The sequence below is a fragment of the Rhamphochromis longiceps genome, linkage group LG3, assembly GCF_057381845.1.
Source record: "Rhamphochromis longiceps isolate RC_006_pf linkage group LG3, R_longiceps_female_GT1.1, whole genome shotgun sequence".
Classification (NCBI taxonomy): Eukaryota; Metazoa; Chordata; class Actinopteri; order Cichliformes; family Cichlidae; genus Rhamphochromis; species Rhamphochromis longiceps.
The window spans coordinates 52,840,762-52,860,102 of NC_140559.1; the positions used below are offsets into that span (position 1 = coordinate 52,840,762).

General features: G+C 40.8%; 2 protein-coding genes across 4 annotated transcripts; one reads left to right on the top strand and one right to left on the bottom strand.

Moving 5' to 3' along the window:
- Positions 1–70: 70 nt before the first annotated feature.
- Positions 71–13,680, top strand: majin (membrane anchored junction protein). 3 transcript variants are annotated; one of them, XM_085400321.1, is made up of 10 exons: positions 71–188; positions 416–532; positions 2,342–2,387; positions 2,486–2,561; positions 2,747–2,845; positions 3,450–3,466; positions 3,714–3,844; positions 9,541–9,607; positions 12,501–12,568; positions 13,041–13,680. In XM_085400321.1, the coding sequence occupies exons 2-10, from the start codon at positions 432–434 to the stop codon at positions 13,084–13,086; spliced, it is 651 nt and encodes a 216-aa protein (XP_085256447.1). In that variant the 5' UTR covers positions 71–188; positions 416–431; the 3' UTR covers positions 13,087–13,680. The 3 variants fall into 3 exon arrangements, with proteins under 3 accessions (XP_085256447.1, XP_085256450.1, XP_085256449.1); XM_085400324.1 differs by having other exon boundaries at positions 12,504–12,568; XM_085400323.1 differs by having other exon boundaries at positions 110–230.
- Positions 13,681–14,610: 930 nt separating this feature from the next.
- gpha2 (glycoprotein hormone subunit alpha 2) lies at positions 14,611–18,189 on the bottom strand. The gene is made up of 3 exons (XM_085402470.1): positions 18,081–18,189; positions 14,809–14,993; positions 14,611–14,715 (listed from the first exon to the last, which is right to left on the bottom strand). Exons 1-3 carry the CDS (start codon positions 18,187–18,189, stop codon positions 14,611–14,613), a joined length of 399 nt encoding a protein of 132 aa, XP_085258596.1.
- Positions 18,190–19,341: the final 1,152 nt, after the last annotated feature.

Consider the following 19,341-nt stretch of genomic DNA (forward strand, 5'->3'; position numbering starts at 1 on the left):
ACACCTGCTCTGACACTGTGGATTGGAAGAAGACGTGAGGGATCCAACGAATCACAGCAGCCCGAGCGGCCGGAAGGCGGGAATATATCCTGCTCAGCAAATCTCGAGACGAATCAGACGTTTGATTGACGGATACAGATTTAACTGTTCACGGTCTGCTTGAGGTCGGAGATAACCCAGTGAACGAGGTAGCGAATTCGAGGTCGCAATTTTAAGCATTAGACAATACGGTAATTAAAAAAAAACTAAAGCGAGAAAGAAATTTTGTTTTTCTAACATATGTAAGGACAGTACTGCATGTGAAATCTGCCCTGTATAGCTATCTGAACATTTTCTCCCTGCTGTATTTCCTATTGAATCCTCACTATAACAATGAATACATGAATTGGCTAATTTTCTCATTTTATTTCCTAAGCTCATTTAGGTCGACTATGCCGTTGCAGGCCTTCTCATTTCCTCTCCCAGAAACTCGATTCTTTAAAGCAGGGAGTTTCATCTACAAGTTCACGATCAGAGGAGGCTCCAGCTACAGGCAAGGCAGTGTTATACACAGTGTTTCGTACTCAGGCTCTAGTTTATATGTGTACAGCTCAGAAAAATGAAAGGAAGGCTTTTTAATCAGAGTATAGCTTAATATTAGCTAAACTTCAGCAATATTGATGTGGTCAGTTAAACAGCAGATGGGGTTGTTAATTAGTTTCAGCTGCTGCAGTGTTAATGGAATTAACTAAAGGTTCACAACAACTGGGTGACAATAAGACAACCCCCAACACAGCAACGGTGTTAGAGGGTGGACGTCACTGACATTTTTCCCCTCCTGATCGTTTGTCACTATTTTTTTAACTAGTTTTGCATCTGGCTAGTATCACTGTCACTGCTGATAGCATGAGTTGATACCTGGACTCTACAAAAGTTTCACAGGTAGCGAGACTCCTCCAGGATGCCCCGACATTCTCGGGCTTGCATACAAGCACGTAGGGGCCATGCAAATTACTGGGTACCATTTTGAGTTGCTCCAATGAAATTTCGGCCCATTTTCAGAGTTTTTCGAGTTCAGTTACTCTCTAGGTTGATAATTTTCATTTTCAGGAAATTCTGCATGCTTTCATTCCTAATACACGACTCAGTCAATATCAGTATAGTTATCAAGCATCGTAGTCACAGTGAGAGACAACTGTAATGCTAAGCGCCTTTAAACCGAGCGTCTCTTTAGTCTTCTACTAAACAAGGCTTTGTTTGAGATCTGATGTGTTTTCAAAGTGTTCCTGTGATTTTTGTGATTAGTGCGTTTTGCCTCTCTTCAGTATAGAGAATGAACCAACGTCACATCCCCACATAAAAAAGCAGAAATAAACATGGTAACAGTCGAATCCTAATTGTGTGCTAGTGAAGACTTTCTTGTTTGCTCGTTTCTTAGTAGTCTTTCTCCAAACCAGAATGAGCTTTACTAGCATTTTCAGCTATGAAATAATTTAACTGTGTCTAAGCCTGAGACGATTCCACTTCCACGTGTATGTCTTCAAAGCAGAGCAAACCTGCAGCACAGCTTCAAATCAGTACACGCGCTGCAGAGAAAGTAAGGATTCAGGTTGCACCTACCTTTTTTCTTCTTGCCACGTGGGACATCCCTTTTCCTTTGATAGTCTAAGTTCTTTAAAGCACTGTAAAATGTTTTCAATCCCCAAATCAGTTGGGGAAACAGCTGTGCTTCAAGCTTTGATGATTTCCGTGCTTTTAATGCCACTCTTTATAAGGGTTTCTGTTATATATCACGATATATGATTCCTGGCAGTTATTTTGATCAGCAAAAGAGAAACATATCTCACTGGAGCTGTATGTCTATATTCCAGGATAATGCCCCATAATAAAAGTCTGAGTGATCCTTGATTCTGCCTTAAAGCTATTTTCTGTTATTTAAAATACAACATACATGTTTTTTTTACACATTTAAAGCCCTGCAGCACTTAACCGTTTCTATTTCTGTCAGGACAACTTTAATCAAAATATTCTCACCACAGTGTGTCATATTTGGTCGTACAGTATGGCTCTGCTCTGGTGTCCACCCATACTCTATCAAAGCAGCAGCAGCAGCAGAACCTCAGTGGTAACAGAGGGGGTGGAGGTGGGTTGCAAAGAAGCTTGCAGTCATCGAAAACTATTCATGCTGAAATGGTTTAAATAGCACAGTTCGTATGGGAATTCCAAGCAGGATGGCCAGGTTGATAAAAAGCCTTTAGTGACGCGATAGATATTATATTTAACCTTACTGCTTTTGTAATAAGTTGACAACTTCTTTAAGAGAGAAACTTTATGTGAGCATCAAATGGGTGTGTCTCAACAGCCAACAGGATGTTATGGGAGAAGTCGCCTTCAATCAGGAATTAGAGGTAATTGTGGATCCTTCTCAGCACCCATGTGTTCTTTCACACACTGTTCTTTTTTAGATCCTCTTTTCATGTTTGTGCCTCTTCTTCTCTGTTTTAAGGAAATTATTAGAACCGTTCTTGGCAACCTGGATGACCTTCAGCCCTTCTCCTCCACCCATTACATCATCTTTCCTTGTATCCTTCACCTCTGCATCATCTCTGCGTTTAAGCGCCTTTCATCCCTCAATTTGACCCATTATTTCTCTACCTATGCTACTAAACTGATATAATACAGTCCATAGGTATGTAATAAGGATCACAGAAGTCAAAATGTGAATGGTAGCTCCTGCCTGGTGTATTTTGTTAACTGTAGCTGTCAGATAAGAAACAGTGGGAGAGTGTGTGCAAACATGATGAGATGAATCTGAGCATCTACCCTTTCACTCTTATCCTCTACCTGGAGAAAAACATGCAGAACGGTGAGGGCAGCTGCACGTCTGCTGGATATCTTGCAGCTTTAAAGCTGACGTACTAACATAACACACTATAAAGTAAAGGAAGCTTCAACTAAACTGACTTTCACCTTTTTTTTTTTTTTAAATTATGTTTTAAGGACAGAATCTGGGAAGAGAGATTTAATTCGTCACCCTTATTTATCTTTTTGTGTCATCAAAAGCAAGATGCAAGCAGAGGCATGGACGAATACTTTATAGAGGTTTAGCAGTTTTCTATTCTTTATTTTATGCCACCTTGTTGCTTCTCCTCTGTCCATCTCTTAAGGATGACTCCACTTCATCTGACAGATAAAATATGTCAAATGGCCCATAAAATATAACAATACATCATAACACAGCTATATTGTGCAATACCTAATATTAACTGTTTTCATTTAAAATTATGGCTCCAAAACAAAAAAATTCTTTCCCTGTTGGTTTACACCTGCCTTCTTTATAACTCATCTTTAAGACACGAGGAAATAAGGGAAGGAATCAAAGAGAGAAAATCTTGGGAAATGAGAACAATGATCAAGGATAGTGTTCAGGGATGATGATATCTCATGTCAGTTTATTTGTGTTCTTTCAGGGTCTCAATCAGTGGAGGTGAGTGGATTATTATGTTACTCACAAGAGTACACGAGAGAATGTTTACATTTTATATTCAAACTATTAAACAAAGAAATATATGTTGCTGTGGTTAGTGCCGAAAAGTTCTGCTCTGAACACATAGTTTAAAGTTAAAATCAGTGACTAGATGAAAGGTTGTATGATGTTTTCCTTATAATAGAGTGCAATCAGGTAATACAACAGTACAGTCGAGCTGGGAAGTCATTGAAGCGTCTTTCTGTAGGAGAATGATGTAAGGCAGCACATCCCTTCCATTCCTGAGCCTCAGTTAAAGAGAGATTCACCACTAGAGGAGGCCATACTAAAGGACTTAATCAATGACACGGAGGCCGAAAACAGGGTGGCAGTGACTGGGTGAGTGTTCTCTCTCTACATACATCTTTCACAAACTGCATTTGCTCCATTTGTAACATTTAAAATTGTCTTTGAAAATGTAAAAATTGCATATCTTCAACACTCACCTGGTTCTCTTGTGACAAGTTTTATGCTAATGGAAAACAGCAGAAGTTGCACTTGGTTTGAAGTGAAATGGTGAGCTAGTTGAAGGTGGCGAGAGAGCAGACACATAGTTAGCTACTCCCCTAAGTTGGGCATAATAAACCCACCACATACTTTAACAGGCCAAATAAACGTGAGATGATGGGTGGTGGGAATGAACAAAGAAGTAGAAAAACGAACCGGCAGCAATACAAAGCTGTGGTACAACCTGGAATCGTCTTGGAAAGCGAAGATGGCACAACAGAAGAAGTGGACCGCCAAGTTCACAACGAGACACTCCGAGTTTGGCTTGCTACAATCGGTAGAGACATAAAAGACCTTACGCAAGAGCTAAAAACCGAACTAAGCACTTTGAAAGGCAAACTGAAAAGAGAGTTAAAAGAAGAAATTGGTGCTCTTCAGCAGAAACTTGAGCGCGAGCCAACTGAGCATGTAAACAAACTATAGACGTAGAAGGTGAGCCTCACTGAAGCCCGGATGCACATAGCAGATGGAGTTTTATCTTCAAAGCTGATGTTCGAAGCAGGAAAAATGAAAAAGCGTAACGATTTGAGTGAGTCTAACAAGGACCAAACTGTGATGGCTGGATTACTGGGTCAGAACGTCTCCAAAACTGCTGCTCTTGTAGGGTGTTTCCGTCTGCAATGGTCAGTATCTATTAAAGTGGTCCAAAGAAGCAACAGTGGTGAAACAGAGACAGGGTCATGAATGGCCAAGGTTCGTGGGGAGGCTGGCCTGTGTGGTACGATCCAACAGACGGGCTACTGTAGCTCAGATTGTGGGAAAAAGTTATTATTGGTTCTGAAAGACAGTTGTCAGAATACACAGAGTATCACAGTTTGTTTGCATAACCACAGACCAGTCAGGGCAGAGCTTTAATCTCAATGTGTAACATACCGACGATGTGTCACACCCCTAGGTGTCACATAGTAACGAGAAAGGTACCCTTCCGTGTCCTTATCAAACGCTTTGTGTTGTCAATTGAATCCAATAGAAACATGCTGATAATTTGTCACAGTCATCGGTATGTTCCACGTTGGGATGAGAGCGTGTTGGTCAGGGTGTCCATGGTGGCCCCTGTCCACTACTGAAAGTACCAACAATGGGCATGTGAGGATCAGAACTAGACCACAGAGCATTAGGGCAAGTGGCATGGTCAGATTCCACAACACACCTTCACGGGTCTGGTGAAGTCTGTGCCTCGACAGGTCAGGGCTGTTTTGGAACCCAAAGGGGGACAGATTTGACTGGACAATTTAAATCGGACCAACACAACAACAACAACAAAAAGCTGTCCAGTTCTGCTTCCTCTAAATTAGATCCAGCTCTAGATTTAAAACCAATGCAAACTGCAGAATAACATTGTTCTAATCCTGACTTCATGGATTAATCCGTTTGCTCCCTGTACATTTTATAATTGATTTTAAGATAATAATAACTTCTAAAGCACGCCCGGACCTGCCCTCTGCTTCATCTGAGCCAGTCACAGCGTTAGATCCACGGATGGAGCCTTTCCAAAGTCAAGTTTTCAGTCTGAAGGTCATCATCCTTTTTCAATTGGGGCCTTAGAAGAGGACATAAAGCTTGTAGAGTCAGTTCCTTTAAGGACTTGCTTTTTATGTGATGACATCTTTTTCTCACTTTTTTTCTATTGATTAACATATTTTAGTCTTATGGTGTATTCCTTTTTTATTTAATCGTTATAATTATTATTGTTATGATGATTATTATTATATAGGATCGGCTCATAGCTGACATACTTTTGGCTATCTGGAGGACTGCACCAATGCACATCTTGTAGCTTCTGTATTGGCTCTGTGTACACGCAGAGCTCGACAAAGGGTCACCCAGTGGGGGCCTTAACCCTCGTTTAGATTTACTCTATTTCAGGTGAAATAAGGTGACTGAGTCACTGAGGTGACTGACATAGGTAAACTTTCTCGGAAAGAAGCCAGTGCATATTTTTGTGTTCTCCTTCGGAGTCCATTTATGTTGCTGTTATAAGACGATGCGAACAATAAGAGGACACTTGTTCATACAAGTATTATACACGCACAGTTTAGGGATCAAAATCAGTGTCCTTGCTCATAAAATCACTAAGTCATTCATTTTGACGACCACTTTGTTTCACACACACAAACGCACGCTTCAGTGGTTCTTGCAGTTATGAAACAGGCAAGAGGCGCCACCTCAATCACTCTGACAGTCAGATCAGTGGGGCGAAAATTATTATTTGAAATGTGTGCACACACATAAACAAGGTCTCGTGTTCCATCTAGTTTGTTTTAACTTATGTAAACAGAAGTGTCTCCTTTTTAAAACTCAGGAAACACACACACACCCTGCAAACGGCACAGCCTCAAGCTTCAGAACCAATTCACAGGAAATAAAATTTCACTGAGATTTTTAAGCCTAGTCTTGAAAGTAGAGATAGTGTCTGTCTCCCGAATCCAAACTGGAAGCTGGTTCCACAGAAGAGGGGCCTGAAAACTGAAGGCTCTGCCTCCCATTCTACTTTTAAATACTCTAGGAACAACAAGTAGGCCTGCAGAGCGAGAGCGAAGTGCTCTAATAGGGTGATATGGTACTACAAGGTCATTAAGATAAGATGGAGCCTGATTATTTAAGACCTTGTATGTGAGGAGCAGGATTTTGAATTCAATTCTGGATTTAACAGGAAGCCAATGAGGGGAAGCCAAAACAGGAGAAATATGCTCTCTCTTTCTAGTCCCTGTCAGGACTCTTGCTGCAGCATTTTGGATTAACTGAAGGAGGGAGTTTTTAGGACTTCCTGATAAAAATGAATTACATCTCTACTGTTTTCCTGTGAAGCAGGATCAGTTATAGTTAGGCTCTCAATTGTATTTTTAACACAAGCCACCATTGGTTCACTTTTCTCTTTTCTGGGCCTTGACTCTAAATGATGGTTATTTTCAAGCCTCTATGTATCTGGATTTAGAAGTTCTTGTTTTTTGCACACAAATCATATAAGCACTGCTGTTTTTAAGATTTCTGGCCAATCGGAAGCTTTCTGAACCAGAAAGTTTCCTTAGTCACAAGAAAAAATGAATAGTTTAGTGCCCTTAAGGGCGCTTGTAGAGTTTCTTTGTACTTGCTCACTGACCTAATATAGTGTGGATGGCAGATTATGTTAGATCTAAAGATGTACAAGGATATTTCATGGAAGGTTGGCTTTTTTTTTGACATGTACTATTTTGATAAGCAGACACTTGATCCAGTATAAGGAAGCAGTTAATGATGAAGCTTATGCGCAAATTTCATACACAACTGGCATTGTGTAGTTATTTGCTCACATGGCAAAGTACTTCCACTACATTTCTCCCACTGTAATCTACACACTTCCATGTGAGACCCTCGCTAACTCGGTTGTACTGGCTCCCATCAATTTCAGGGTCCACTTTAAGATGCTGTTTTTAACTTTTAGAACTCTGCATGGACAAGCACCAGCATCTTAAAGTGGACATTTACATCCATACATCCCTAGCAGGTGGTTGTGAACAGGGCCTGCCTGCTGTGAACTAAAGGAGGCAGAGCCTTTGCAACAGTGGTGTCATGGTCCTCGGTCGTTGACCCAGCATTTTGTGTTTCATTTTGGTGTCATCTTATGTTTTGTGTTAATTCTTATTTTATATTAGGGCTTAGGGTTTGGGTCTTGTGTTTAGTGCTTTAGTGTTCTCCCTCCTGTGATCTGTTCGTGTCCCTGAGTTTGTCTTTGTGAATTTCCTGTTTTACTTTGAAGGTCTGTTATCACTGTGTCAGCTTGTGTTTTCCTGTCGTCTTGTGAATTAGCATCTGCTGTGCTTCCCTCCTGTGTGCCATTACCTGATTACCTTTTGTGTGTACATATCGTGGGTGTCAGTCTGTGCTCCTTGTCGGTTCGTCTGTGTAACCTGTGTCATTCTGCGTCTTGTGGTCATCTCTACGCCACACTCTGATCTTCCTTCCCAGCTCTTCATCCCCTGCATACCTCCTTACGTTTTCCCCGGCTGTGACTTTGTGAGTTATGGTTTTGTTATTATTAGTTTTCCCCAGTTTAGGTTCATGTTTAGTTCTGCCCTCGTCTTTTGTTATCGAGCACTGTAAACAAACCTCACTCGCATCTCCACCACTGTCTGCAACTTGGGTCCTCATTCACTCCACCACGGCTGCTGCCCCAGCTGTGACAAGTGGCCCCAGACTCTGGAGATCTCTCACATTGAGCCTGAGATCTGTGGTGTCTTTTAAAAAGCACCAAAAAAAAAAACTTTTTAAACTTGCTTTTGGCAAATAGTTGGTTCTTATTTTGCTCTTTTTTTGTGTGTATTTTATTTATTTCTTGTCATTGACCTAGCAGATTAAAGTTCTTGGACTAACATGTTTTAACAGTAGGTTCTTTATTTGGCCGGACTTGGGTGGTGCTTTCTGTGAAAATAGTAGAACCTACTTAGAGAATGACAAAAGCTCTGATAGTTTGCTGCTACTGTCACAGTGTCAGAGTTTTTAAGAACTGTGCAGACTAGTTACAGTTAGTAGAAATGTAAAAGAAACTAGATGATCTAATAAATGACCAAAGATCTGCCATCAACGATGTGATTCCGGGTTCTGACTTATGGTGATAGAAGTTAGCTAGTTGCTGTGTGTCCCTTAATTTTTGAAAGCCAGCATTAAAGTGCAATACCACTCTCTACTATCTTGGATATGTATATACTAATATGAATACATTCATTTTTTTTAAGCAACATGGTGATCGTCAATATCCCCCCCCCCCAAAAAAGTCTGCTGGGTTTTTTTTATGTGTGTAATTTGGTCATATTATCATATTTTAAAGACTGCTAGTTCGTTCGAGGCTGGGTGTCATGCCCAAGAAAAAAAATCCTTCAACAATCCCAAAATTTTATCCTGGGATCTGCAGGTAACTGTTGCAACTGTTGTGCCACCTTGCATGCGTCACCAATCACAAAGAAGCTGAACACAAATTTCAAAAGACCAGGCCTCAACGACAGAGATGTTTGCTGTAGTGAGACAGCTGCTCATCAGAAGAACCTCAAAGCAGCTGTAAAGCCAGTTGAAATTTTGATTGCTTGTTCCTCTGCCTCAGGGACTGGGTCAGGTACTTGCATTCACTGATCGTACTACGGTTTGTGAATAATAGCAAAAGCATTTAAAGGTTATGTAAGGCCTTGTTTCTAAAAACTGAAGTAGACATGGAATTGGACTTTTTAACAACATCCTAAGCAAATACGCAAAGGACTGAATGCTGATAGATGGGCTAGATTTAAATCCTATTTTGAATCCTCAAATGTATCACCTTAATCTGTGGAGCCACTATTTGCTTGTTAAAATAAAAAAATCAAAGGCGAACATTTTCCATTTGATGACAAAGGTATCGATCTGTGGTGGCCGAGCGAGCATAACGCACACTTAAACGATCACACCAACACACTTAAATCAGGACAATTATTGCCGAGGCAACCAAAACTGACTGACAGATCTTCTTGTATTTATAATAAAGTTCCTCAGATACTTGAAAGTTGTCTGTGTCTAAATTACAGCAAGTTGGACTTGGTCAGTGAGCACTCTCAGGGAAAGACCAAAGAAGATCCAGGACACGTTGACAAGGTGATCCTTTCCAGTTCGACGTTTTACTCGTAACTTCTGATCGATTCTCACACTCTTCCGTGTAAAATTGAAGCGTCAGTCATTGTTTAGAGTTACGATTCCAACGCTTCAAACTCTAATGTCAGTCTTGTAACACCCTTTCATTTCCTCTCTGACACACACACTCTTGTAGCATCTTTGTCTTTATTGCAGCCCGAGGCTAACATTAGCGCAGACAGGTAGGATAACTAGTGTCATTAAGGTTAATAATAGCATTACATCAGACACAGAACTCTGTAATTGTGTGCATGTGAGAGAGTGGTGATGTGCTTTCGTTTAATTAGCAGTAAAATCCAAAATTACCCCTCTCTCCGTTCCTTTCTCGTTCATGCCCTTTCATCTAACCTGATCCTCTGTTTCTACATTTGTCCACTCTGTCTTTTTCCACCTCTCGCTTCTGTTCCTTTTTTTCCCCTTCAGCATTTGTTTCAAGTGGAAAAAATGATTTAAACTTGTTATGTCAGCCCTTTGAGTTATTATTGTCTTAACGCTGAGAAGGAAGTGTCGATACAAGTCTGCAAGCTTTAAAAAGAATTATGTTCGAACGTTGTGGTCTTGATGATGTTAATGTACATACGAGCTTTAAGAGAAGGATGGCAAACATTTTTATGAAATTAATTTCAATTTAAACCAATGTTGACTGCAAATTTGTGGTTATTTTAAGGCCGTAGTTTGCTTTTTACATGTAGTTTTAGTAACCCAGGACTTGTCTGTGAAGGTTCTCAGTCATCCAGGTCATCGTAGTCAAAGGAGCTTGCAAAGAAAAGTGTCTGGACTTCTTTAAGTTGCTTGAAGACGTTTCACCTCTCATCCGAGAAGCTTCTTCAGTTCTAAGGTCAAATGGTGGGGAGTCCCAGATTTAAACCTAGTGGGAGTATCCCCTCGCAGAGGGACAAAAGGACCCCCTGATGATCCTCTAATCGCCTGAGCCAAGGTGGGAAACTGGGCGTGGGTCCCAATCAGCCAGGGTTTCGGGTGTGTTCATTGTGAAACCTGGCCCCACCTTATCATGCGAATTCCTGAGGTCAGATGGCCCAGGATGTGAGTGGGCGTTAAGGCGTCTTGGGAGGGATCTCAAAACTGGATTATAGATGGCAGACAGTTGGTGTGGTAAACCACCGCCTCTGTTCAAAGATGGTCGCTCACAGTGGACATAGATGGCTTCTTTCACTCCTCTCTGTTCAAAAATTGGATGCCAATGTTCACATTTTGGACAAAGAGGACAGATGGTTTGAAAGAGGAGTGAAAGAAGCCATCTATGTCCACTGTGAGCGACCATCTTTGAACAGAGGCAGTGGTTTACCACACCAACTGTCTGCCATCTATAATCCAGTTTTGAGTTCCCTCCCCAGACGCCTTAACGCCCAGTCCCATCCTGGGCCATCTGACCTCAGGAATTCGCATGATAAGGTGGGGCCAGGTTTCACAATGAACTCACCCGAAACTCTGGCTGATTGGGACCCACACCCAGTTTCACACCTTGGCTCAGGGGATTAGAGGATCATCAGGGGGTCCTTTTGTCCCTCTTTGGGGACGATACTCCCACTAGGTTTAAATCTGGGACTCTCCACCATTTGACCTTAGAACTGAAGAAGCTTCTAGGATGAGAGGTGAAACGTCTTCAAGCAACTTAAAGAAGTCCAGACGCTTTTCTTTGCAAGCTCCTTTGAATAACCCAGGACTTCACTTACTGAAAGAATTTTGTGGTCGCATTTGGCTGTTTCTGTTCACCGAAACAGCCAAATGTGCACTTGCTGGTCACCTTATTACTGTTCAGTAAACCTTGCTACTATCAGTTTGGCTCAGCTTTTGCCTTCAGAACTACCTTAATTTCTCATTACACAGATTCAACAAGGTGCTGGAAAGATTCCTCAGAGATTTTTCTCTGAGTCTTTCACATGACAGCATCACATAGTTGCTACACATTTGTTTGCTGAACATCTGTGATGTAAGTCTCCTGTTCCGCCAGATCCCAAATCTACTCTATTGGATTGATCTGGTGACTGTGGAGGCCATACGAGTACAAAGAACTCATTGTCATGTTCAAGAAACCAGGTTGAGATGGTTTGAGCTTTGTGACGTGTTGCGTTATCATGCTGGGAGTAGGCATCAGACGATTGGCTCACTGTGGTTGTGTACCAATGGATGTGGTCAGCAACAGAATTCAGAGAGGCTGTGGCGTTTAAATAATGCTAAAGTAGTACTACGAGACCCAAAGAGTACCAATTGTGTACCACTAACACCAACTTGAGCCATTCATATAAGGCTGGAGGGATCTATACTTTTATGTTTTTACACCACATTCAGACCAAGTTGAATTTTGCTGCAGAAATCAGACTCATCAGACCAGACAACATTTTTCCAATCTTCAATTGTCCAGTTATGGTGACCTCATGAATTGTACCCTCAGTTTCCCATTATTAGCTTACAGGAGTGGTACCTGGTGGGGTCTTCTGCTGCTATAACCCATCTGTTTTAAGGTTCCACATGTTTAGCTTGAACTTCAGCAGGTTGTCTGGACCATGTCTTCACGTCTAAAGCCATTGAGCGATGCAATGTGATTGGTTGGTTACATATTTGAGTTAACAAGAGTTGAAAAAGTGCACATAACAAGTTGGCTGTTGAATGGACCACTGAAAACCTCATACTGGCTTAGTTAATGCATCTCTTCCTATGCCCTTTTGTGGCTCTGTCCTGGTCAATTCACATACTTGAACATTTTAGATTTGTTTTGGGGGTATTTGGGTTTTTTATGCTTTTTGGGGTTATATCACCATATGGGAAAAGTGGTGAAAACAAGTTATAGCAGGTGTGTGTTATTTATCTATATTTTCTTCTCTTTTTTAAATAAAAGCAGCCTGAGATAGTACTGCAGGAGCAGGGGACACCTGTGAGACCAGGATTTCTGAAGCAGCTGGCCAGGTCAGTATGACAGTGCAGTGCCAACACCATCAGTAGAGTTTTTCCTTGAATGCTGCAGGCAGACACAGCAGGGTAACAGTCAGACAGTTAATTGATTTTTTACACCCAGGGGAGAAACAAGAGCTGATTTGTACGGTCGATCTGCTGATAAAATAAGATGTCAAAGATTACAATGGGTTGGGAAGTCCCACTCTGCAGGAATGCTGTAATTCCTGTGCATGTAAGCACAGAAATTACAGTATTCCTGCGAAATGCCTGCTCACAGTCGCCCGATGTCCTTAGGCATATCAAGGACTGACATGAGCATGTTCTGAACGAGCATGCCAAACCATTTAACAAGTCTTTTCGTGGTGGTAATGAAATACGGTAGCAGCTCTGTGGACTGAGCCCAAGAACCCTGTCTTAATGTTATCAAATGTGCATTTCGTTCACTGCAACAATCTCTAAAAGTCTTTGTTTTTTTTCTTTGCAGCCATGTCTTCCCTTTCTCATTGTTCGTCAAAGATCCAGAGAATTAGAAAAGCATTTCCTCAGTAATATTACCAACTGAATTGTTTATTGATATGATGCGTGTACAGTGAGTCAGTGATGAATGAGGTTCATAGGAGCACAAACTCACTCAACATTTATCACTTAATTCAAGGCTGAATTTAAAGTTAAGCTTAGGGATAGAGGTTGTGGTTAGGCATGTTATGTGACCGCTTAAGTTTATTTGTGCGTGGTTGTTAAGAAAAAAAAATAGAAAATTCACAGAAATTATTTTAAAGTTGCAGAATAGAAATTTATTGACATACAGTTTCATTACAAATTACACAGTGCATTGTTCCTCTTTTTCATTTCCAACATTCTTTGGTTTCATCAATAGATATTATTTACAAAATGACTTTAGTTCAGATTCTTAAATATAAATAAATTGTGTACATTCTTTGGTCTCATGACTGTGATTAGTGGTTACTACAAGAATGACATTCCTCATATATTTGAGCTTTACGTTGTTTCCAAAGACGGTATTTCAACTTTTTTGTTAATCGAAGTCAACAAAGACATGACTCGACTGTTTTATCGACTGCTATGTTTTCATTCATTTTATATTAAAGTCATTCTAAATCTGACTTTCGGTTCCTGCGAGTTTGATTATATCTGTGTCCTGACACTTGCTACTGAGTCACAAAGTGTGATGAAAGATGATTGAATTATGAAGTGTTTGCCAAGCCTCAAAGCCCCGAGGCAACACTATAAAAATGTTTAGTTTGTGTGCAGTGTGTGTGTGACAGAATGGTTTCTACAGCCTAAACTCAAAGCATGTCAATCAAGTTTCTCTTACATCACATTTTACACAAAAAAACTAACAGCACATTAAAAAGCGTGAATTTTTCATCCAGTAATAAAGTAGTTAGATCTGTAGCCAGAGAATTTACTGTCTACAATTTCAGGGTGTCGTGGTCATTAGTACGTTTAGTACTGCCGGGAGCTTTTCTATTTTGGATCTCTTGTTATTTCATTTCCTGTTATGCTCATTTTCGATCTTGGACTTTACTAGAGTAGCTTTGCATGAATCACATATCAGATTAATCTTTAATTATCTAATACTGAGCCTTGGTGCAGCCCCTCAGCTCTTCTGCTGTCAGAAATAAGTCGTTTTAGCTCCTCCCCCTCACCTCAGGCTCACTTTGTTCTGATTGGCTGTCTGTCTTAAACAAAAGATTTGAATTGTGTGCTATATATGTAAACTATATATATGTTTATAGCCAAAACTCTGTGCTTCTGATGACCATATTAAGGATGAGTTTAATTAATATGAGCGTCCACCACTAAAGCAAAGTATATATATTTCACAAAATTAAGGGAAAGCATAATAGGTCCACTTTAGTGAAGGAGGCCCTGCTATGAAAGTACCATATTACAATGTCAGTTAAAGTTAATTTTGTTCAAACAAGCCAAAATGGACAGAAAAAGAAAAGTTGTCAGTATTTTACTGCCTACACTGTAACCTGGTTTCTCATTGTGGTTAACATTAGTATGCAGTATAATATCATTGTGTATCAATAGCGTGATTTGCGGCACATGTCACAGCGACACGCCTTCGCTGTCAGGATCTCTATTTCGTCATGGTGACGACCCTGCGGGCAGTCCAGGCGAACTTTGACCTAAGTGAAGAGAAGCCAAAGAAAATGAACAACAGTAAAAATGAAGCAGTAGTTGCTCCTATAATTGTTTCCTCAACATCTCCCACCTCTTACCTTGGCGTCCTTGCTAATGGTGCAGCATCGTGAAGTGGAAGTGATGTTGTGGGTGAAGTTGGAGGCCATCAGTACTGAGTATCTGGATGGAAAGGCACTGGACTCACAGTAGCCCACGCAGGCGTAGACCAGATGGGTGCCTTTACATGTGCCGCGACGGTCACTGCGGATGGTCACGTTGAAGGCTGGAGGAGGGGGAAAAGTACAGGTTTGCAGATCCATGCAGGAATTTAAGACTAACCAATAGCTCACTCCCAAAGAATCATGGTCTTTGATATGCATTCCCACTAAGTCCAAGAGTGCTTAGTTATGTCCCACTGTCATACAATGAAATGCATAAGAGTTCTCAATGTGTACATTTTCTCACCACTAGATATCAGTAGATTGCAGATTCCAATCAACGGAGTTCTGTTTTCTTACCTCTCCCAATTCAAGGCAAGGCAAGTTTATTTGTATAGCACAATTCAACAACAAGGTGATTCAAAGTGCTTTACAGAGACATTAGAAACAAGAACAAATAAAAAGCATGATTTAAAATTGAATAAAACAAGCAAATAAACTAACTAACTAATTAACAAACAAACAAACAAACAAACAACAGTATATAAAAGCAAAACAGATAAAATCAGAACAGTAGATAAAATCAGTAGTTAAATGTAAGTTTTGAAATTTAAGCTTAAAGTGTGGATTTGGTGCTTTATTCAAATGCAGCTGAGAACAGGTGAGTCTTCAACATGGATTTAAATAAACTGAGTGTTTCAGCTGATCTGAGGCTTTCTGGGAGTTTGTTCCAGATATAAGGAGCATAAAAGCTGAATGCAGCTTCTCCGTGTCTGGTTCTGACTCTGGGAACTGATAAAAGACCGGATCCAGATGACCTGAGGGATCTGGATGGTTCATACTGGGTCAGGAGGTCATTGATGTATTTTGGTCCTAAACCATTCAGAGCTTTATAGGCCAGCATCAGAACTTTAAAGTCTATCCTCTGACGGACAGGCAGCCAGTGTAAAGACCTCAGAGCTGGACTGATGTGGTCCACTTTTTTGGTCTTAGTGAGGACTCGAGCAGCAGAGTTCTGAATGAGCTGTAGTTGTCTGACTGATTTTTTAGGTAGACCTGTAAAGATGCTGTTACAGTAATCAAGCCTACTAAAGATGAATGCATGGACTAGTTTTTCCAGGTCCTGTTGAGACATCAGATCTTTTATCCTTGATATATTCTTGAGGTGATAGTAAGCTGACTTTGTTATTGTCTTAATGTGTTTTTCTAAGTTTAGGTCTGCATCCATCACTACACCCAAATTTCTCGCCTGGTTTGTGGTTTTTAGATGTATAGATTGAAGTTCTCTGGTGACCTGTAATCGTTTTTCTTTGGCGCCAAAGACTATTACCTCAGTTTTGTTTTTGTTTAGCTGGAGAAAATTGTGGCACAACCAGTCATTGATTTCCTCAATGCATTTACCAAGAGCCTGTACAGGGCCTCGGTCTCCTGGTGACATTGTGATATATATTTGTGTGTCATCTGCATAGCTGTGATAGTTTATTTTGTTGTTGTTTATAATCTGTGCCAGTGGGAGCATGTAGATGTTAAACAGAAGGGGTCCCAAGATGGAACCTTGGGGAACTCCACATGTGATACTTGTCTGCTCAGATTCAAGTGCATAGTCCTTGCTACGGTGGCTGCTGTAGGACAAACGGCCAAAAAAACACTCAATTTAGACTGAGCTGATCCGTTTGGACTGAATCCATCCGGGAGTTTTTCCCTATCTGTGGAAGGCTGCCATTTCCACATTTCACCTCACCTGCCAATGCCATGTGAAAAGTGTCCAACTTTATTTACACTGGGAGACGGTATAAAATTTGTGAACAAAAATTTGTGAAAATCATCCCATACAAATCCTCATTCTTGCTTCTGAAGAATATTACTGTGGTGATTTGTGAGGATATGCTAAACTTTGCCACCCTTAACTACTGTACTGTCTATTAGCTATTGTTAGCCTCTATCAGCTACTATTTGCTGACAATAATAAAACTTTCTTTGAAGTGACACTGGTGCACTTTGGCGCTTAGTGAATTAGCACTAATATGTTGTGAGAATGTAATGGACACTCAAGCTTAGCATTAGCTGGCGTAATGCTTTGGTGTACTGCAAATGTGGTGGGTCTCTGGCTACATGGTGGAGCACGGTGGTTTCCACCAACTTCAGACCAGTTCCTATGTATTTTTAATGCATGAATTATAAGTTTATGAGAAGGCAGCATTGGGCTGCTCCCAAGTAACCTTAGGTAAATACTGAACCCTAAGTTGCTCCCCAGTGCGTCCATCAGTGTGGGAATGTTAGACAGAAAGCACTTAGGTAGAAAAGGTATAGAAAACAAGTGCATATATGAATGAATGAATAAATGAGACATGTTGTATAAAGCATTTTGAGTGCAGTTAATAGAAGAGCACTATATAAGAACTAGTCCATTTACCTTTTATTACATACCCCCCCCCCCCCCCCCCCCCCCAAAAAAAAAAAAAAATGCTGAGTGTACTTTTTAAGTCCACAATGAAAATGTCAAAATGATATTTTGACCTGGGACAGCCTGGCGTCCTGTAGAGTGTACCCAGCTCATGCTATGGCAGCTGGGATAAACTCCAGAACCCCGCGGGGCCGCTGAATTGGATAAGTGGAAGAAAGTGGATGTATGATACTTTGACAAGTACATACAAATTGATTGTGGGACTATTATTTCTCGGTCATGTTTATAAATACAAAAGCCTATAAGTCAGTTTAAATCAGACCTCAGTCTCTGAGGTTATTCATCCATGAAAAAGTAAAATACGTTAAAATAAAAAAGATCCAAACCACAATTATGAAAAGTATGGTTTGGCACTGTCAGGATAATGCTGCTAGAATAGGACATAATTTAAGTCTGTGAGGATTTAATGCTAAAAGCTAACTTTGAACAAAAAAGTATATCTAAGTGGACACTGCAGCAACACCGAACTGTTTCCATTCTGGTTGGTGAACCTATATTTGAAGAAAAACACCCAAAATTTGGTTCCTGTTTGGTTTACAGTTTGGAAAGGGGCTACAGTGTCTGCTGAGAAACAGCCCACACTGGAAGAGGTTTGGGAATTGAATATCGCATAAAACTGTGCAGCCAAAGGTGGGGTAATTTCCGTAGTATGAGCATACTGAATCCGCGAATCATCTGTGAATTTCTTCTGGTTACCTCTTCCACAAACTTTAGACCTGGAAACTGAACTATACAGTTCAAAACTTACGGTAAAGGTGACAGCCTGGGGTGAGGACATCGGAGCTCCAACCAATAGAAGAGGAGAGCAGCAGGAGTGAGATCACTGGTAGGGCCAGCAGGCAGAGATGTGAGGTCATGCACAGCGACATCTGAATGGTTCAAACAGAGGGATACGTTAAATGTTGCTACAAGAACCCAGGAAAGAGAAAAAGTGCTTTGTCCCCAGCTTTTAAGGAAATCATGCAAAATGCACAGGGCCAGTGGTTTCCGATCCTTGGCGCAATAAATCAGAGCAGCCTCAGGACGGCTCAGAATGATTATTGCTGCACAAAAGAGTTTTTCAGCTTTGTCTTATTTTATTGCCTGGTTTCCTGTAAAATCTTGGAGAGTTTAGCCGAGCAGGCATTGTTTGGTTTTGAAGAACATGCCAAAAAAAAAGTTGGAGCCAGTCATTACGTCACTTAAATCAGATTTGCATTTGGTCTTCTGGGCCATGAAGAAGCCACGATGCCTTTTTTAAAATCTTCTCAGGATGAACTTTCCCCTCAAATGAATGGCCTCCTGAGAGCCTCCTGCTCTTTCTGCCAAGGTGGTTTCCCATCCTGCATGTCTGCCTGTGTGTCACTCGGTTGAGTAACGGCTGATGTGAATAAAGACAACACTGTCTCTATCTTTACAGTCTGCTTCATTTAACAGGTACCCGCTGACGCACGCACGCACTCCGTTTAAGTTCACAGAACGTACACAGCCACAAATATATATGTCAAGCGCACACGCAGACGAACACAAGTCGCGATCGATGAGCCTGAACATCGTAGGTTTGACGTACCCACCAACTTCACCCACACGTGTGCAAACAATAAAGTCACGCTGCTGACCCCTGCCTCTAAATTTGCAGCTCTTTCCAGCTCTACTTCCGAGGAATCACGACTGTGGCATTGGCAGAAAGGCTTGGGGGATGCCATTAACACTGCCTGTGCAACCAAATCAACAGTCAAGCCGCTTACATATGACCGCATGACAGTAGAAATTTCCCCCCTTTGGGAAAAGTTTTAGGCTTCTCTGAAAATAAAAAAGTAAAAGATAAATATTTAGCTTTAACTTAACCTGTTTCCTTAACCCTAAAGCTCTTCCCGTGAATATGATACACTAAAATAAATACATATTAGTGTGTTATATATGTTTGTTTGTTTTCATGTTACGGACTCCAAAAAACCATTGTGTAAATGATATTCACTTTGCTTAGTTTTGCAAAGATAATTTTGAAAACAAAGGGATACAATTGTAGT